Source organism: Sturnus vulgaris, chromosome 5 (assembly GCF_052056855.1).
Source record: "Sturnus vulgaris isolate bStuVul1 chromosome 5, bStuVul1.hap1, whole genome shotgun sequence".
NCBI lineage: Eukaryota > Metazoa > Chordata > Aves > Passeriformes > Sturnidae > Sturnus > Sturnus vulgaris.
In genome coordinates, this window is record NC_142247.1 from 73,119,789 (window position 1) to 73,140,828 (window position 21,040).

Here is a 21,040-nt window from a genome sequence, read left to right on the forward strand (position 1 = left end):
AAAAAAAAAAAAAACAACAAAAACCAACCCACAGTATTATCCTTCCATCTCTTGATTATTTATTAAGGGCTGTGATCTGTGAGCATGAATCACCACTGTCCTCCAAATTCTCGTTTTATTTCTTCCTCTCCTGCTTTGTTTTCTTCCCCAAATCATTTCCCATCTTGGAATTTTGCAGCTTTTAGGTTTTTAAGCGGGGTTTGGTGGGGTTTTTTTAGGTTTTTTGGGGGTTTTTTTGGTAGCCCAGCCCCAGAGCCGTCTGTGCCTCCTGCCCCAAACGGTGCCACGTGTGGTGATGGGGAGCACTGAGAAGGGGGAGATCACAGCGACACGAACATTTCTGGCCTCATTTCGGGGGGTTTTCAGCCCGTGGAGCCATGCAGGGGTGACACTGGTGGGGTTTTTGGGGTCCCTTTGGGATCCCTGAGGCTGCTCCTGCAGCCCTCAGTGCCTGAGCAAATTCCCGAGCCTTGCCCAGATAGAATTTGGCTCTCAGAGCTCTCAGACCAGCAGGGAAAACAAAACCAGCACATGCAGAAAGGCACAAATCCATGGTTTATTCTATTTTATTCTAGTTTATACTATTCTAGTTTATTCTATTTTATTCTATTTTATTCTATTCTAGTTTATTCTATTCTATTCTATTCTATTCTAGTTTATTCTATTCTAGTTTATTCTATTCTAGTTTATTCTATTCTAGTTTATTCTATTCTATTCTATTCTAGTTTATTTTATTCTAGTTTATTCTATTCAGGCATCCTATCCAGCATATACCCATAGCTATTGTTTTACAGGGGTTTTTATATCTTTTGAGGGTTTTTTTTACAATTTGCACCAATTCCCAAGGGAATTCTGCTTTCTAACCAATCCCTGAGGGATTTCACATTCAAAGCTGGCCCGTGGATACTAAAAGAGAATGAACCACTAATATTAAAGATAGATCAGAGGGTCTAAAGGGATAGAAGCTAAATTCCTTTTGTATTCCTCATTTCACAATCCATTTCTCATCTCTAAGCTCTGGTTTTCCAAGGAGCTTGTCCTGAGGATGCAGGGAAACTTTTTTTCTGTGTTTTCTGCTCCCTCAGCCCAGGAGGAGGGTCCAGCTCTTGGTGAGGTGTCTGAGAGGAGCTGGGATTGACCAGAACAGCAAAACCAGCCCTGAACTCCCCCCAAAACACTTTGGGTTCTCCTGGGGGCACTGAAGGAACAATTCCTGTTGTTGTCCCCAAAATTGCTCCGGGTTAATTGAAAAATCAAGGAAGAAATCTGAAATGGATCCGGATTTACATTCCCTCGTGGAATTGTGTCCTGAAGGGGGATGCCCTTCATTTTTAGGGTCGTAGCTGCAGTTTTGGGATGAGCAGTGGCTGGAAAAGTGGAACTGGATCCATCCCTGGAAGTGTCCAAGGCCAGGCCGGGTGGGACTTGGATCACCCTGGGGTAGGGGAAGGTGTCCCAGCTGGAATTTGATCTTTATGGTCCCTTCCAATCCAAACCATCTGTAATTCCACGAAAAGCTGCAGCTGTCACCTCCCAGCCCCCTGGATTTTTCCACCTCTCCATCAGGAGCTCTGCAGGTGGAAGCAGCAGCTCCCCACAATTTGCAGATTTTGGATTTAAAATGCTGCTCACTGCTCTGTGTGTGTGTGCAAACATCCCTGCAGCCTTCAGGAGGTGCAGGAATTACAGTAATTGCTGCTTTCCCTGCATTTTCCCTTTGGTGTTGTGAGCTTTCAGAATTATCTTTGCAAATTCCTGCCTGCCCCCGTATAACCATTCTCACCTCTAATAACTCCAAAGGGAAAAATCCATGGGATTTTTTGCTCAAGCCAGGCCTGAAAAATCCATTTCTTCTGCATTACTTGACTGTGAAGTCACCTCATTTCTTGCTGTTTTGTCCTTTTTTTTTTTTTTTTTGGCACTCACTCATCCCCCTCTGTATTTAAATGGTTCCACCGTGATCTTCAAATATAAAAATTTTGGGTCTTCTTTACCATCTTCAGTTTCTTGCTTGTCCTGTCTGGTGATTTTTCATAAAATCACAGAATTTGGGTTGGAAAGGACTTTAAAGATCATTGAATTCCAGCCCCTGCCATGGGCAGGGACATCCCAGGATGCTCCAGCCTGGCCTTGGACACTTCCAGGGATCCAGGGGCAGCTCTGGGAATTCTATTCCAGGGCCTCTCCACTCCCATCATAAATCTTCCTTCTCTCCTGTCTCACTCTCCCCTCATTTAGTTTTTATCCAGATTTTCTCTAAGTGCTTCCTACTTAACCTTTTTGACTTTCCCATTAGAGCAGCAATTCTGGATGTTGCCAAAGCACCTCCCTAATCTCCCCCCAAAAAAAAAAAAAAAAAAAAAAGGGAGATAAGGGACAGAATTTATATTTCTCCTCTTTTTTTCTTTTTTTTTTTTTTTTGGTCCTTTTGGCTAATTCAGCTCCCAGACTGGAATTCCTGCCTGGAGAATCCATTCCTGTCTGATGCAGAGCAGGCCCCCCACTGCAGCAGGAAGGGATAATTAAAGTGGGATCCTTTATTCTGAAACATCACACCCAAGGTCCTCCTGTGCAGAAGAGATCAAGTCATTCTCAGGGAAATCAGGATTTCATTTGGAATTCACCTGGCCACCTTTTGAAAACTTTATTTTTTTAATTTTTTTTTTTTTCTGGGGGGGGTGGTTAGAGGTGAATATTAACATTTAAATGGAGAATGGTGTTAATAGCCCTCAGAGCAGCTGAGCTCATCCTGATTTCTTTTTTTTTCCCCCCTAAATGAGAAAGCTTCTTAATTTTTATTCTCTTGCTCCAAGAAAAGAGTTCAAGAGACCGTTTTTTAATATGGATCTCTCCATATAGAAACTCAATATTCCTCCTTGCAAAACGAGTTCCCGGTTGGCAATTTGCTGTTTTACTTTCAAAAGTGCTGCTTAAAACCCAACGAAACAAACTGGTTTGGGGGGATCAGGTGGATTCTGAATTTCTGCTTTGCCTGTGGGATGGTTTTTCCTGCACCTGGGATCCATTTCCAAGCCCATGAAAGGAATATTTAACCTTCCCTGTCTGCTCTCAGCACAGAGCTCGTGGTGGATTTTCCAGGGGCAATTCCACGTGGATAAATGGAGCAGGGAGAATTCAGTTTTGTGTTATTTGCTCTTAGGCTTGTCCTAAAAAATGCCCAAAAATATTCATGGCAGCTTTGGAGCCAATGGCATTGCCAGTGGTCAGAGGAACAAGCCATGGGTGTCTTGGTTGGGATGCGAGTTCATCACACGAAAATGGGTTTTATTTTTTAAAAAAGAAACAAATCCTTGCCATCCAAACCATCAAAATGATTTAATTACCTTGTGTGAGGAGGACATTAATGATTTGGGATACCTCAGGCAATCCTTCACTCCTCATTCCCCAAAATATTCCATCAACACTGGGGCTGGATGCCAGGGGAGAAGTTTGGTTTTTTTTTTTGCCACCCTGAAGAGCTGAGGGTTTGGAGCAGATGAATTCCCTTGTGAAGGGCAGCTCTCACTCCACAGGAATTTGGGAGAGATGCTCCCTGAGAAGCTGCTCTGTGGTTTTGTGTTGTAAAATCTCTGCTGTCAGATCAGCCCAGCAAATCCCATCGGTGCCTTTCAGCACATGAGGGATAACTGAGAGCCAACATGGGAATAAAAGGATTTCCCTGTTGGGAATATCCCCCCCAAAAAAACACGAAAACGTCCCTGGCACACTTTGTTCCCATCAGCTGCATTCCCACAATCCTACAATGGGATTGAGTTGGGTTGGAAGGGGCTTCCAAAATCACCCAGTGCCACCCCTGGCATGGCAGGGACACCTTCCCCTGTGCCAGGGTGCTCCCAGCACCATCCAAAATGGCCTGGGACACTTTTTGCTCCAAAGCCAAAAAAATCCATGGCTGTTGGATCTCAGGAATCTGGAGTTTTTGGAGTTTTCTGCCCTTCCAGGCACAGACACCCCTTGGAAAACTCTGCTCTGGAGCTGGAACCTTGGAGAAGGCTTGGAAATGTGAATAATGAGTTAGGAAATGTGAATAATGAGTTAGAAATCACCAATGTGCAGTTCACAAATGTGTGTGTTTCCACTGAGAAATGAGGTTTAAATTTTAAGGTTTTTCAGCACAGTGGTGGCTGTGGGACAAGATGGAAAATTCTGGGTGGTGTTTTTTTTCTTTGTTCATTTTCTTCTTCCTCACAGAACTCGGGCAGTGACCTTTGGATTGGTCAGTCAATGTCACTCTGAGGGTGGTGGGAATCTATTATTGGGTCAAAAAGATAAATAATATAAGTGTTAAACTTTTATTGGTTTGTTTAGCTTTCAAAGGCCTTGAAGCAGGCTCAGTCTAGAGCCATTTTTCCCCACTTCTAGCAGGGAGCTGGAGGTGTTGTCACACTTTTTATAATTTTTTGATAAAATATAATAAACATCCAAGCCCAAACACGAGAATTGTCTAATAATTGTTTCTAATAATCCTGGCTCAGAGGGAAAACAGAGACTGATGAGAAAGCACTGATGAGTGGTGCCAGGCCCAGCACACAGCCCCACACCTTCCCAAAGTGACAGAGCTCCTTAAAGGGGAAAAAAAAATACAAAAAAAAGGACTAAATGTGCATAAAATGATCACTGGACAAGGCCCAGCAGCACAGCCCCATCCTCTCCTCACAGCTCCTCCCTCACCTGTCCTGAACCTGAAGAATCCCTCACAACCTCGGGATTCATCTGTCACTTTTCTCAGGATCAGATTATTTTTTAATTAAATTTTTTTTTTTTTTTCCTCTAAAAGAAAGGCAGGCAGCAGGGGGAAGGAGCTCAAGGTGTGCATTTTTAATTGGGTGCAATTAAAAACCCGCCCGAGGCCAAGCCCCATTTGCATGAGTAATTATTCACTCCATTACAGAGTCTGCTCAACTTTGCCTTCCTTGTCTTTGAAATATTAATAAATATTGATCAGGCAGTCTGCTGTTTGCCAGCTCTGGTGGACTCAGCCTCTGATGTTATCAAATAATGAAATATGAAAGAGGGATTGGGATGAGCCTCTTGTTCTGTGATTTTTTTTTAATTTTTTTTATTTTATTTAGGCTCTCCATTTTCCTTTCACAAGCGTGGTTGTCCCTGCCATTACAAACCCTGTTTTTGATTAGCAAGAGGTGGCTGAAGAAAGTGAGTTGTGAAAGGATGGAGGGAATAAATAAATGGAGGACAGGTGAGGGCAACCTGTGTTTTGAAAGCTGAGGTTTAAAACCAAGGAAAATTCAATTCAATTCAATTAAAAATGTATCAAATTAAAGTTATCAAAATTAAATTTAAATTATCAATTAATTGATAAAAAGTTATCAAAAGCTCAGTCTATCGTCTGACAAATAGGGTAATAAATAATTCTATGGGATTGGCAAACCGAACCAAAGAGCAAATTCAGCTCCCCAAGCTTTCTGTTGGCTTTAATGGGAGCACGGGGAAGCTGATTTACCCTTCCCACATCATCGGGAAAAGCTCCCAGGAAAGGGCAGGAAAAGCTGCCAGGAAAGGGCAGGAAAAGCTGCCAGGAAAAGTTTCCAGGAAAAATTTCCAGGAAAAGCTCCCAGGAAAAGCTCCCAGGAAAAGCTTCAAGGAAAAGCTCCCAGGAAAAGCTTCCAGGAAAAGTTTCCAGGAAAAGCTTCCAGGAAAAGCTTCCAGGAAAAGCTTCCAGGAAAAGTTTCCAGGAAAAGCTCCCAGGAAAAGCTTCAAGGAAAAGTTTCCAGGAAAAGCTTCCAGGAAAAGCTTCCAGGAAAAAGCTTCCAGGAAAAGTTCCCAGGAAAAGTTTCCAGGAAAAGCTTCAAGGAAAGGGCAGGAAAAGCTTCCAGGAAAAGTTTCCAGGAAAGGGCAGGAAAAGCTTCAAGGAAAAGCTTCCAGGAAAAGCTTCCAGGAAAAGTTTCCAGGAAAAGCTTCCAGGAAAAGCTTCCAGGAAAAGCTTCCAGGAAAAGCTTCCAGGAAAAGCTCCCAGGAAAAGCTTCAAGGAAAAGTTTCCAGGAAAAGCTTCCAGGAAAAGCTCCCAGAAAAAGCTTCCAGGAAAAGTTCCCAGGAAAAGTTTCCAGGAAAAGCTTCAAGGAAAGGGCAGGAAAAGCTTCCAGGAAAAGTTTCCAGGAAAGGGCAGGAAAAGCTTCAAGGAAAAGCTTCCAGGAAAAGCTTCCAGGAAAAGCTTCCAGGAAAAGCTTCAAGGAAAAGCTCCCAGGAAAAGCTTCAAGGAAAAGCTCCCAGGAAAAGCTTCCAGGAAAAGCTCCCAGGAAAAGTTTCCAGGAAAAGCTTCCAGGAAAAGCTTCCAGGAAAAGCTTCCAGGAAAGGGCAGGAAAAGTTTCCAGGAAAAGCTCCCAGGAGAAGCTCCCAGGACTCAGCCATGGGATATCTGGGGGAGAAGAGAGCAGATCAAGGCAGGGGGGGAACTGGAAAGGTTTTCAGGTCTCTGTCAACCCAAAGCATTCAGTGAATCTCAATAAAGGGGATTTGTGTCACTCTGGCTTCAGGACCTGCCCACGCTGGGGGATTTCAGGACGATGTCGGTGCTTTGTTCAGGACGGGCTGAATAAAAGCAAGAATTCACGGAATTCTGCGGAAATAAAGTTCTGGACCGTCAATAACCACAGTTAATCAGGGTGTGATTCTGAATAAACTTCTCTTTCTTCCTCTCATAAAAAACAACCTTGTGGCCGTGCATCTTATTTCTGCCACGCTTAAAGGGTTAAAAGGTTAAAACCCCTTTCCACACAGCCCAAACCATGGTGGGATTTTGGAACGATGTCGGTGCTTTGTTCAGGACGGGCTGAATAAAAGCAAGAATTCAGGGAATTCTGCGGAAATAAAGTTCTGGACCGTAATCACCACAATTAATCGGGGTGTGATTCTGAATAAACTTGTCTTTTTCTTCCTCTCATAAAAAACAACCTTGTAGCCGTGCATCTTATTTCTACCTCACTTAAAGGGTTAAAACCCCTTTCCAGGGCTGCAGAGCCCAAACCATGGTGGGATTTTGGCTGAATAAAAGCCAGAATTCAGGGAATTCTGCGGAAATAAAGTTCTGCACCGTCGATAACCACAATTAATGGGGTTTTTTTTTGTCTCTTTGCAGGCAGTATTACGAGATGCTCTACAACACTGCGGACGAGCTGCTGAACCTGGTGGTGGATCAGGGCGTGAAGTACACGGAGCTGGAATACATTTACGCCCTGAACCTGCTGCACCGCAGCCAGACCGGCGTGGGCGACCAAACCACGCAGAACATGAGGCTGCAGCGCCTCAAGGAGATCATCTGTGAGCAGGCTGCCATCAAACAGGCCACCAAGGACAAGAAAATCACCACCGTGTGACCGCCCCGTCGATACCCACGCCACCCGTGGCGCCTCCGCGATTTAAAAAAAAAAATATTATTATTTTTTTCTGTTTTAATCGGAAAAAAAAAAAAAAAAAAAAAAAAAAGGGAATTTTCTGGGCGTTGTGAGGAGGGAAATGCAGTTTGAGATTTGGGGTTGGGGCGGTTTGGATGTGTAGGCACATAACGTTTCTTCAGTGTTCTCCCAAAAGCAGCAGGAACCCTCGCCGGGGTTTGGGGTGGGATATCGGGCTTTGCTCTGCTGCTGCTGCTGCTGCTTTGCCTCGGGATGTAAAGGGAGCTGTGGGGTGCGAAAAGGGGAAAATCGGGGTCTTGGAAATTCAGACCACACTAAATAATCATCAGCCTGCCAGTCAATCCCAAACCTGCTGATCAAACGTGGGATCTGGATGGTTTGGAGATTTTTTTTTTTTTTTTTTTTGGAGCCTGCTGAGCTTTGCTGGTGTTTTCTCCGGGCTGTACCCACGGGAATTGTTCTGCTGTTGCCACTGCTGAAAGATGTGATTGTTTATTCCTTCAGGTGCTCATCAGCCCGGTCTCCACGTGGGAGGTAACACGGGACCATTTGTTTCCACTTCTCCAATTCTCATCATCCCCGAACCATCCGGCCGCCAGGGTGGCTGCAGGAGAAAATTGCCAATAGAAAATCACAAAAAAAAAAAAAAAAAAAAATTCCCTCTCTCGTTCTGAATGTTATCCTTGAGTCCCCCCCCTCCAGCTCCAGAGATATTTTGTGGCTGTCTTTTAATGCACTGGAAGGACGGGCAGGGTGGTGTAGCTGGGCACCAATGATCAGCTCAAATGCATCAAATCCGGGGTCTGAGGCACACCCAGGGCACCAATTCTGCCCTGCCTTGACCCTCTAAATCCACCTGGCAAAATGTTCTTTATTCCTCTAAAAATCACAATCCACTGCACTTGGATTTGACAGGAAAATTGGGGACCCGGCTGGGTTTCCTGTGCTGAGAAAAAGTTTCTCTGAGCTGTAGGTGCTTCGTGTGTCAACCTTGAAATTGCAGAATTAAAGGATGTTTAAAGGCTCTGGTGGTTTTGTCTGGATGTTTTTAAGAACTGTAGTTCCCGAGGTGTTTAAAAGATTCCTTTCCAGGCCCAAATTCAATGTTCTCCAAGGCTCCATCAGAGTGGAAATGATTTTCTGAGTCACTCAATCCAACCCCCAGCTAGCACAGCCCAGCTCGAGAGGCTTCTCACCCATCAGCACCCATCAGCTCTCGTCCTCAGGAATCTTCTGAGGGTTTTTTTCCCCCCCTCATTTTATTCCCAATCCTTTTTTTTTTTTTATGTCAATAAGCACCTGCAGGAGGTGTTTCCTTTCCCTGATGGGTGGAGAATTCCATGAGGGATGATGGTGATGGGGACGTTGCTGGGATCACACACACTGAGCTGTGCTGTGCTGGAAGTCCTGGAATGTTGGATATTCCCTACCTGGCCTTTGGAAAAGGGACAGGGAGCAGCTTGGGACAAGGAAATGCCATTTTCAGACCCTTTGAGGTGATGTGTGAGGAGCTCTGAATTCACACTGGGCTGCTGTGGCCTAGTGTAGTGTGCAGCTGGTTAATTATTAATTTCTTAATAAGCTGAGGCTCTGCTTTGCTGATCTCAGCCTTTGCAGTCCACATTTCCCACCCAGCCAGCAGCTGTGCAGGACAGATGGGATAAAATCAGGAAAATCTCATCTTTGGGAGTATTTTTGAGTCTAAAACAAATTATTTAAGCTGGTTTTCCCTGAGCTGCTCCTCTCGTTGTCCATCCCAGCCCCACAAGGTGTGAAGAGAGCAGCAGTGACACTCAGGGACTCACCTCCAGCAGGTGGAGAGGAAAGAGAAGATTTTGCAGCTGAATTAATTCGAGTTTACAATTCCCTGGTGTCTCCTCAAGAGCTCAGACTCTCAGTCCTCTCCAAACCTTCACGAGGGAAGTAAATATCCCAAGGATCACAGTCAGCCCCCCAGGGACATTCCCTGCTCCAGCTTCCTCTCTACATCACAAGAACATTGGGCTCCATGATCTTTCCAAGCTTAATTCCATTATTTTTCCTTCCCTCTTCGAATCCTCATCAAAGGATCCTGGCTGAGTATTTTTTCCCTGGGAAAGCGGTTTTGGGATGAACCACGGATGTTGTGATTTTTGAAGCCCAGAAATTGGGTTGTTTATCACAGAGAGCTGCTCAGGAGAACAGGAGGCTCAGGGGAGATCTCCTCACTCTCTGCAAGTCCCTTACAAGAGGTTGTAGCCAAGTGGGATTTGATTTCTTCTCCCCTAAGCAACAGGAAACAACCTCAAGTTTTAGCAGGAAAGGTTTAGATTGGAAATCACCTCAAGTTTTATTAGGAAAGGTTTAGATTGGAAATCTCCTCAAGTTTTACCAGGAAAGGTTTAGACTGGAAATGACCTCAAGTTTTACCAGGAAAGGTTTAGACTGGAAATGACCTCAAGTTTTAGCAGGAAAGGTTTAGATTGGAAATGACCTCAAGTTTTACCAGGAAAGGTTTAGATTGGAAATGACCTCAAGTTTTACCAGGAAAGGTTTAGATTGGATATATGAGGGAAAAGATCCCCTTGCAAAGGCTCTGGCCTGAGTGTTGGTGTTTATTTCAAACCTCTCTAACAGGAGATATTCTGGGTGTAGGGGAGAGATTTTGGGAACGATTTTTGTTGACAGGGCTGGGCTGTGGGTAGAGACAAGCTGGTTGGGAGTAAACAACTCAGCCAATCCCCTCCTCACCATCCTCTGCAGCCACACTCACGGGGCTCCCTCTAGAAGAAGAAGGTGAGAGAGCCCTGAAGGGTTTGGAAAGGCCCCTGAGGCCACATTTGGTCACCAGGTGTTGGTCCAGGAGGCCACCAAGTCCTGGGCACGGAGGAGCCACCACCCTGTTGGGTTTGGGTGCTCAGGTGTCCCCATGGTCCTGTCCAGCTTTATCAGGCTCTGCCTGTGCCAGGTTTAGCAGTTCTTAGGGATGGAACAGAAGCTGAAGGCCCCTGGAAGCTCCTTGGGGAACTTTGCTGCCTTGCCAGCACTGATGTTTCCTTTCCTGTCGGCTGGATCCTGTTTGTCCATCCCGGCCCGTGGGAATCAGTCACACAGGGCATTTATCACACATTGGCAGTGGGAAATGGTTTCCCAAAGGGGGAAAAAAAACACAAGAGGGTGTTGGAAACGGTGCAAAAATCCCAGGAATCTCCTTTATCTTGGATCTGAGCTGTGCAGAGCACCCCTGCAGGAGGGAGCCAGTCCTCACTCTGGGATCTCTCACAAGAGCACAGAAAATCTCCAGTTCTGCATCCAGTGCTGGCATCCAACAGCAGCACGGCCTGGAGCTGCTGGGGAGAGTCCAGAGGAGGCTCCAGGGCTGGAGCCAGGCTGGGAGAGCTGGGAATGTTCACCTGGAGAGGAGAAAACTCCAAGGAGAGCTTCCAGAACATTCCAGGGAATAAAGGGGCTCCAGGAGAGCTGGAGAGGGACTGGGGACAAGGGACAGAGGGACAGGACACAGGGAATGGCTTCAGATTGGAAAAGGGGAGATTGGGGGGGGATCTTGGGAAGGAATCCCTGGCTGGGCTGGAATTGCCAGAGCAGCTGTTGATGCCCCTGGATCCCTGGAATGTCCAAGGAAGGGTTGGAGCACCCTGGGACAGTGGAAGTGTCTCTGCCATGGCAGGGGTGGCACTGGATGATTTTAAGGTCCCTTCCCACCCAAACCATTCCAGGATTCTGTTCCCTTCCCCACAAATGATTTTGCTGTCCTGACTGACCCTGCAGGACACAACAGTTCACAGACAGAGCCTGCAGATTGTGTTTTGTAAAGGCCCATGGAATGGTGGCAGCTGTGCCAGGAATCACTGAAGGGAAATGCTCCTCTGGTGCTTAAAGAGACAAGGTAATGCTTCTCCAGACCACAAACCCGAAATGTTTCCATGGGGAAATGATGTAAATGTTCATGAGGGCTTCACAATTTCCTTTTTACAACCTCATAATCTTTACTGGGTTTTAATTATCCCACGATCTTGAAGCCTGTGCCAGACACAATAGGAAAGGTGGAAGGAAAAGCAAATTTCTCTGGTTCCTTTCACAGTTTAAGTGTCAGCCTCTATAACACATCTCTCCTGAGAGATTCTTCCTTTATTTTTATCCTCTTGATTAAGGATGATACAAACCTGCCTGGCAGATATAAATTCATCTATTGGATGTACACACACGGGCATGGATAGGACAGAGATGGATGATGGATGGATGATGGATGATGGATGATGGATGGATGGATGGATGATGGATGGATGGATGATGGATGGATGATGGATGATGGATGGATGGATGATGGATGGATGATGGATGATGGATGATGGATGATGGATGGATGGATGGATGATGGATGATGGATGGATGATGGATGATGGATGATGGATGGATGGATGATGGATGGATGATGGATGATGGATGGATGATGGATGATGGATGGATGATGGATGATGGATGATGGATGATGGATGGATGGATGGATGATGGATGATGGATGATGGATGGATGATGGATGATGGATGATGGATGGATGGATGATGGATGGATGATGGATGGATGATGGATGGATGATGGATGATGGATGATGGATGATGGATGGATGATGGATGATGGATGATGGATGGATGATGGATGGATGATGGATGGATGGATGGATGATGGATGGATGATGGATGATGGATGATGGATGGATGATGGATGATGGATGATGGATGGATGATGGATGGATGATGGATGATGGATGATGGATGATGGATGATGGATGGATGGATGATGGATGGATGATGGATGATGGATGGATGATGGATGGATGATGGATGATGGATGATGGATGGATGATGGATGGATGATGGATGATGGATGATGGATGATGGATGATGGATGATGGATGATGGATGGATGATGGATGGATGATGGATGATGGATGATGGATGATGGATGATGGATGATGGATGGATGATGGATGATGGATGATGGATGATGGATGGATGATGGATGGATGGATGATGGATGATGGATGATGGATGATGGATGATGGATGATGGATGATGGATGATGGATGGATGATGGATGATGGATGATGGATGATGGATGGATGGATGGATGATGGATGATGGATGGATGATGGATGATGGATGATGGATGGATGATGGATGATGGATGATGGATGATGGATGATGGATGATGGATGATGGATGGATGGATGATGGATGATGGATGATGGATGATGGATGATGGATGATGGATGATGGATGGATGGATGATGGATGATGGATGGATGATGGATGATGGATGATGGATGGATGGATGATGGATGATGGATGGATGGATGATGGATGATGGATGATGGATGGATGATGGATGGATGATGGATGATGGATGATGGATGATGGATGATGGATGGATGATGGATGATGGATGATGGATGATGGATGGATGATGGATGGATGGATGATGGATGATGGATGATGGATGATGGATGGATGGATGGATGGATGATGGATGATGGATGATGGATGATGGATGGATGGATGGATGGATGATGGATGATGGATGATGGATGATGGATGGATGGATGGATGATGGATGATGGATGGATGATGGATGATGGATGATGGATGGATGATGGATGATGGATGATGGATGATGGATGATGGATGATGGATGATGGATGATGGATGGATGGATGGATGGATGATGGATGATGGATGATGGATGGATGGATGGATGATGGATGGATGGATGATGGATGGATGGATGGATGATGGATGATGGATGATGGATGATGGATGGATGATGGATGGATGATGGATGATGGATGATGGATGGATGATGGATGATGGATGATGGATGATGGATGATGGATGATGGATGATGGATGGATGGATGATGGATGATGGATGATGGATGATGGATGATGGATGATGGATGGATGGATGGATGATGGATGATGGATGATGGATGGATGATGGATGATGGATGATGGATGGATGGATGATGGATGATGGATGGATGGATGATGGATGATGGATGGATGATGGATGGATGGATGATGGATGGATGATGGATGATGGATGATGGATGATGGATGGATGGATGGATGATGGATGATGGATGATGGATGATGGATGGATGGATGATGGATGATGGATGATGGATGGATGATGGATGATGGATGATGGATGGATGATGGATGATGGATGGATGATGGATGATGGATGGATGGATGATGGATGATGGATGGATGGAGGATGGATGGATGGATGGATGGATGGATGATGGATGGATGGATGATGGATGATGGATGATGGATGGATGATGGATGGATGGATGGATGATGGATGGATGGATGATGGATGATGGATGATGGATGATGGATGATGGATGATGGATGGATGATGGATGGATGATGGATGATGGATGATGGATGGATGGATGGATGATGGATGATGGATGGATGGATGATGGATGATGGATGATGGATGATGGATGATGGATGATGGATGGATGGATGGATGATGGATGATGGATGATGGATGATGGATGATGGATGATGGATGATGGATGATGGATGGATGAACCCCCCAGGGATACCAAGGTGTGATTCTCCCCCAGACTCAGCCCCTGCCACTCACTCCAGCTCTGTCTGGAGGGATTTGCTGAGGAGCCTTTGCCCTGGGGCTCTCTCTTTGTCTTTCACCGCAGCAGTTTTGTTTTCTTGGCATGAATCACAACTGCAGATCTCGTTCTGGCTGTGGGGGATGGCAGTGGAGGGGAGGGACTCACACAGGGAGCAGGGAAGGGCTGCCAGGAGGAAATGAGCTCTGCAGTAAACTCGGGTCTCCTGCTCACACACCAGCAGGGAGCTCTGTTTGGAGTTTTTTTACAGAGCTGAGACACTGAAAATCCCACAAATCCTCAGGCTTTGGGATTCATTCCCACTATAGAACACCCTGCTCGCCGCTGCTCCACGAAGCTGCCTGTGCTGTAATTCCAGGAATTCATTAGCCCAGGATTCATCCCACCATCCTTTAAATACCCGGTGACCCACATGAGTTCTATCCCAGGAACAGCCTGGATGTCCAAGGCTGTGAGTGCAGAGCAGGGAATGCTGCACCCTGAGGGCTCTGTGCTCCAAACAGATGATAAATTCCAAAGGAGCTGAGATCCAGGGAAGTCAAACGTTGCTCTCCTGGTGGACTGGCCCTGTTCTTTCATTCCTGGCTGGGAAATTAGGATTCCATCCCAATCCGAGCTGGAGCTGCCCGTGCCCTGCAGTTCCAGTTCCCGTTTTTTGCATTGAGCAGGCAGCGTGCTCAGAAATGAGGTGTTTTACTTTATTTTCCATTCTTTCCTTTGCTGATTGGATCTAACACACAAAAAAAAAAAAAACCCCGAGGTGGCTGTGGCCAGCATATAATCATTAAATTTGCTTTTGGATGACCTGTGTGAAATTCATCAGGAGTAATTTATTGGGAAGTTGATTGCATCGGTGTTCATTATTGACTGTGTTAAGCTGAGGCACAGTGGCAATCAGGGGAGGAAATTGGACAGTTCGGGCCTTGGACTTTGGTGTTTGGAATTTTCTCTGCTGAGCTGCAGCAATGAAATGTGTTTGGCACAGCCAGGTCCCCTCTTGGGCTACCTCAGCTCATCCCGTGGCAGCCAGCCACGGGCAGAGAAGGGCTGGGAAAAGGAGAGGGGAAACTCAAAGCAGGAATCCTGCTCCTGGTGCTGAGCACTTCCAAAGGCCTGTGGTGATTTTAATTAATATTAAGGTGATTTTCCACGCCTCTGTCCCCCAGCTGGGGCAGAGCTGCTGCTCTTGCTCCTGGCTGAGTCCCCTGATGGGAGGCTGAGCCTGAGCTCAGCAAAACCAGGACTAAGAGGAGAGAGAGAGAGCTGGGACCAGGATGGCCCCAGGGCAGGGACGGGACCCTGCTGAGGGACACCCTGGAATTTGGGGACAACTCTGGCCATTCATGAAAAGAAGGTGTTGGAGCATGTCCAGGGCAGGGAATGGAACTGGGGATGGGTCTGGAGAACCAGGAATGGCTGAGGGAGATGGGAATGGAGAACCAGGAATGGCTGAGGGAGCTGGGAAGGGGCTGAGCCTGGAGAAAAGGAGGCTCAGGGGGGCCCTTGTGGCTCTGCACAACTCCCTGACAGGAGGGGACAGCCGGGGGGATTTGGGATCTGGGAACAGGGACAGGAGGAGAGGGAACGGCCTCAGGGTGGGCATGGGGAGCTCAGGGTGGATTTTGGGAAAAAACTCTTCCCCAAAAGAGCTGCCCAGCTGCCCATGGCAGTGGAGAATCCCTATGCCTGGAGGGATTTAAAATCCATGTGGATGTGGCACTTGGGGACACGGCTGAGTGGTGGCCTTGGCAGTGCTGGGCACGGTTGGATTTGAGGGATTTAATGGTTGGATTTGAGGGATTTGAGGGATTTGATGGTTGGATTTGAGGGATTTGATGGATGGATTTGATGGATTTGATGGATTTGATGGTTGGATTTGAAGGATTTGATGGATTTGATGGTTGGATTTGATGGATTTGATGGATTTGATGGTTGGATTTGATGGTTGGATTTGATGGATTTGAGGGATTTGATGGTTGGATTTGAAGGATTTGATGGTTGGATTTGAGGGATTTGAGGGATTTGATGGATTTGATGGTTGGATTTGATGGATTTGATGGTTGGATTTGATGGTTGGATTTGATGGATTTGATGGTTGGATTTGATGGATTTGATGGTTGGATTTGATGGATTTGATGGTTGGATTTGATGGTTGGATTTGATGGATTTGATGGTTGGATTTGATGGATTTGATGGTTGGATTTGATGACCTTTGCAGTCTTTCCCCACAACTCTGTGATGTCCCAGGCCACTCTTGTCTCCTCATCCAAGACTTCCCAGATTCCAGCGGGGAGCTGGCAGCTGTCCCCACACGGAGCCTCCTCCACATTGCAGCCCCCTCTGATGTGACACCGACACTCCCCAGTGCAAAACTGTGGGAAGGTTCGGCAAGAAACACAAGGAGACCACGGGGAAATGAGCAAACCCAAGCCAGGAGCTGCAGGGAACTGATGTAAAAAGGAGTTTGGATGTGCTCCCAGCAGGAATCCCAGGAGCACAGCCCCGGGAAGAAGCTGAAGGGAAGGTGTCAAAGAAATTCCCATAAATTCTCCATAAAAGCTGCACTTGCACAGCTGAGTTTAATGGGATTTAAGTTGCCTGTTCTTCACCTCACTCCTCTTGCTACTCAGGAACATTTGGAGTTTTTTTTTTTTTCCTTTTCTTCCTTTTCCTATTCCTTTTCTTTTCTTTTCTTTTCTCTTTTCTTTTCTTTTCTTTTCTTTTCTTTTCTTTTCTTTTCTTTTCTTCTTTTCTTTTCTTTTCTTCTCTTTTTCTTCTTCTTCTTCCTCCTCTTTCTCTTCCTCCTCCTCCTCTTCCTCCTCCTCCTCCTCCTCCCCAGTGAATTTGTGTGGGGCCCTTACAAAGTGCAGAGGGCTGCCCATAAATCTGCGTTGCATGTGGCGTGGATTTGGGAGCTGATTGTTTTTACAATCGAATAATTGATTAGTAAATCAATGTATTTAAGGGCCAGTGTTTGCCATCAACGCTGCTGAGTAGGAGGTGCTCCCTCTGTCAATGGTGGGGAGGTTTTATGAGGTTTTATTTTTATAACTGCAGATTTACAGCTTCAGCTCTGGGTTTTGGGGTTATTTTTAGTGGTCACTCAATGTTTGTTGTTCCAGACCCGGGAGAATTTGGGGAACACTTCACACCGCAGCCAGGCAGTGTTTGAAATCCAAAATAAAACAGAATATTCGGGGAAACATCTCCCCCATGCATGCCCCACCTCCCGTGGGGGTGACCCAGTTTGCAGATTTGGGCTATGAAACAGCAGGGTTTGGCCAGGAGAACATCCTGGAGATCCCCAAATCTTGGAGCAGCCACGGCAGCACAAGAGGGAGCAAAAAAAAAAAAAAAATCGCTGCCCTGGAGCAGCTCCTGCTTGGCTTTGCTGCTCTGCTGCTCCAGAATTGTTCTCCTGGGTCACAACAAAACCCCAAAACTTCCTGAGGATTCTGCCTGGGACAGGGGCTGGACAGAGTTAAAGGAATAAAAGTGGGGATTTATCAAAAACCCCTCAAAGGATTCACCTTGGGCAGTGCAAGAGCCTGAGAGAGGCAACACCCAAGATAGACCCCAGGTCACGAGTTTTCACACTTTTATAAGTTTTGGTTCATTTCCATATTGGGGTTCATTGTCCAATTCCAGCTCCAGGTTCTGCAGTCCCATCCTCCCACATTGCTCTCCTCAATGTGCTGTTATTTTTAATTTTTGTATAAATTACACTTTTTATACCCAAAGCTGCAGCGGTGTCCTTGGTTCTGGGGCTGGAAAAGGATTGTTTTGTGTGCCTGAGCTGTGAGGAGAACTTTTTGCTAATTTTTATGAAATTCAGAGTTATACATTAATGCAGCACAAAATCTGGAAAATCTGAAAGCTAAAATTTAAGGCATCACTCCCAGACAGGGCTCCTCATTCCCTTCCAGGATTTTCTGTCCTTTCTGAGCTCTCCTGCCCATCCCCGAGGCAGCTGGAGATTAATAAATTAATAAAAGTGGAAATGAATAAATCCCATTTAGTGGTTTGAACATTTATGACCAGCCAGATAATAAAAGGATGTCATTATTGCACTTACCATAATGTTTCCCCCAAGCACAGAGATAAAAGTCAGCAAGTAACGTCCATAAGGAGTTTTTATATTTCCTCTTCAATTTTTTTTTTTTTTTATTAGCAATAAACCATTCAAAAGTGGGTGGCACTTTACCAATAATGGAAATTCACTGCAATAATCCCATCCTCAATATTCAATTGTTTTACCACATGGATAAGTTATTATTTCCCCATGTTTATCTTGCAGGGACGTGTATTTGGAGACATTTTCTCCTTCTTTTCACCTTTATTTTCTGCCTTTTATTTCTCATTTTACCCCGTTCTGCACTGTAAAAAAAAAAAAAAAAAAAAGGTGGATGTTAGACCCAAAAACTTAAATATCTTTATCATTTTTACTTCAAATTTCTATGAGAAGCCGATTGGTGTCTGTAAGATACACATGATATAAAAACAAGAAAACACTCAAAGATATCTCAAAAGCTGTACTTTTGCTTTTTCTTGCTGGGACAGTCTCATCTCTCATTATTTCCCCAAAATTTGGCAAAATTATGTAGAATTCTTTTTTTTCCCATCAGTTCTGAAATTGTACTTTTTTCTCAAGGAAAAACAATTCATGAGCATCAACTGTGGAGCGTTAATGGTGTGTCGTGACAGAAAGTATATTAACAGAGATATATAAATAGATTTATATTTTTATATATTTACATTTTTATATATTTATATTTGGATATATCTATATATATAAAATTAATATTCCCAGGTCTGCTCCGGTGCAATTGGAGGCACAAAACTCATTTAAAGTCATCCCTTCAGGGGATAAGAGACACAGCCATTTACTGATCCCTAACAAGAAAAGGTGTTTTCCCCTTTTCACCCTGAAATCTCACTTTTTCGCTATTTTTGGCATTTCCCAATGGGATGGAGCAATGTCACGGGTGGGTTTCCGGGGACTGTGCTCATACCTGTGACACATGGCACGTGTTGAAAGCATTTGCATCCTCAGGGGTGTTAATTTTAATATGCAAATGAAGCTTAATAAGGGGCTGGGTTTCTCTGTAATAACTCTTTGGTCTCCTTCCACACACTGAGGCTCTGTCTTCACCAGAGAGTCTTTGTGCGCCTCTTTATCTCCTTAAATCGATATATTTATTACGTTTATAAGTTTGTTCTGCACCGGGAGGCAGGAGCGAGGCCAATGGCCGCCTCAGGGAGGCGAACTACAACTCCCATGATGCTCCGCGGCGCGGCGGCGAACTACCATTCCCATAACGCACCGCCGCACGCTCTGCCCTCCTATTGGCTGGCGGAGCGGCGGGCGCCAATCGTCTCCATGGCAACGCGTAAACAAATGGCGGCGGCCAGGCCTGAGCGGGGACCGATAGCGGAGTTTCCTTCGTCTCCTCCGTCCTTATTCCAGCTCATGGCGGGCGGCGAGGAGAAAGGGAGAGCAGGGGAGCCGCTTCTTCCTTCTGACCAGCCCCTGGCACCGGGGTTGCCCGAGGAGCAGCCCCAGCTCGGCCCGCCTCACGGCGAGGAGGAGGAGGAGGAGGAGGAGGAGGAGGAGGAGGAGGAGGAGGAGGAGGAAGAGCGTTCCGAGGTTCAGCGCAGCTGGCCGGGGAGGGGTGTGGGTTTGTGGGGGAAGTGCCCTTTCCCCCCCTCATCGCTCTGGGAGGGAATGGGGACATCGGGTAATTGGTTCTGTGTCCCCTCACCTCTCGTTCCTGCCGAATTTGGGGTCCCTTCCCTCCCCGTGGCGTCCAGGCTGATTCGGGATCACAGAATCAATTAGATCGGGGGAAAAAAAAAAAAAAGAAAATAATCAATTCCAACCGTTCAGCCAGCGCTGCCGAATCTCGTGGCCATATAAAATTCAAGTGGCACACGGGTGACAGAATTCTCCCCATTCCCTGTTCCAATTCCCAATAATTCTGCAACAAACCCTATGGAAAAGTGTGGATTTTCTCTCCTTGCCCCGCTGGATTTTAAATCCCAGCTCCACCAAACATCGCCTCCTGTTTGGCCTTGTGGAAATTAATTAATCCCCGCTCTGCTTTGCTATGACGTAAAAGTGTTATAATGGAATTATTCTGTGATTTATCTCGGTCTGAGCTCTTAGGAATTTCACAAACCATTGGCCGATTTTCTCATTAAACCCGCGCCGTGCTTCATTAGTGTCCGTCTGTCAAGCGGCCTCTTCGGCAAAGATTTAATTTATTTTATTTTATTTTATTTTAATTTATTTTATTTTATTTTATTTCATTTTTTTTCTTCAGCTGAGCTGCTCACGCCGAACAAAAGGAAAGGGTTCCCAATAATGTGAATTTTTGGGGGTGCATCACCCCTGCTGGTGAAGTGTCAGGAACGGGTCCCGTGTTTCAACCAAGAGGGGGGGAAAAAAAAAATTAAAATTCCCCAACAAAAAAAATTTAAAATTCCCAACAAAAAAATTTAAAATTCCCAACAAAAACCTGATGAACATTCTCCAATGGATGGAACTGGCCCGGTTCTGTTTGGCTGCTTCGAGGTTCATCATTTTTTTTCCTAATAATTATTTTTTTTCATCAACTCTGTTCCCACTTAAAAGCTTCTGGAATCTTCCAAGCGTGGAATTCCATTTTATCAATCTCCCCTTAACCCATTTTTCCCATTTTTTCCTCTTTTTCGTGTTTTTTTTTAATTTTTTTTTAGGATTTGAAGGGGGTTTTGGATGAAGACACCGCTGCCGAGGGACTCCACACCTTGGGATTCTCAGCCCTTGGCACTGAATATGTTTATCTTCATTTGTCACTTCCAGTAAGTACGACCAAAAAAAATTAAAAAAAAAAAAAAAATTCAATTTAAGGTGCTTTTCTGCATAAATATTTCCTTTTTTTTCAACAGCAAATAGCTGGCCTTGTTACAAAAAAATATAAAATTAAAGAGGTAGATTTTTGTCT

The 21,040-nt window shown here is 45.5% G+C and overlaps 2 protein-coding genes across 7 annotated transcripts in view; both read left to right on the forward strand.

The window, feature by feature from the left end:
- The window catches only part of EXOC4 (exocyst complex component 4), a 309,923-nt gene extending 301,508 nt beyond the window's left edge, over positions 1-8,415 (forward strand). Inside the window, exon 18 of the mRNA XM_088165994.1 lies at positions 7,115-8,415. Within this exon, the coding sequence (XP_088022120.1) occupies positions 7,115-7,352 (238 nt within the window). The 3' untranslated portion in view covers positions 7,353-8,415. The remainder of the gene's footprint in view (positions 1-7,114) is intronic.
- Positions 8,416-19,443: 11,028 nt separating this feature from the next.
- The window catches only part of LRGUK (leucine rich repeats and guanylate kinase domain containing), a 38,512-nt gene continuing 36,915 nt past the window's right edge, over positions 19,444-21,040 (forward strand). For 2 of the 6 annotated variants that reach the window (XM_088166063.1, XM_088166065.1), the window contains exon 1: positions 19,736-20,897. Coding sequence is in view for 1 of the 6 variants with exons in the window: in XM_088166066.1 (XP_088022192.1) it covers positions 19,453-19,701; positions 20,802-20,897 (345 nt within the window). In the remaining 5 variants the exon portion in view is untranslated. Of the gene's footprint in view, positions 19,702-19,735; positions 20,898-21,040 lie in introns of those variants that run through there. The other 4 variants (XM_088166064.1, XM_088166062.1, XM_088166066.1 and 1 more) reach the window with 3 other exon arrangements.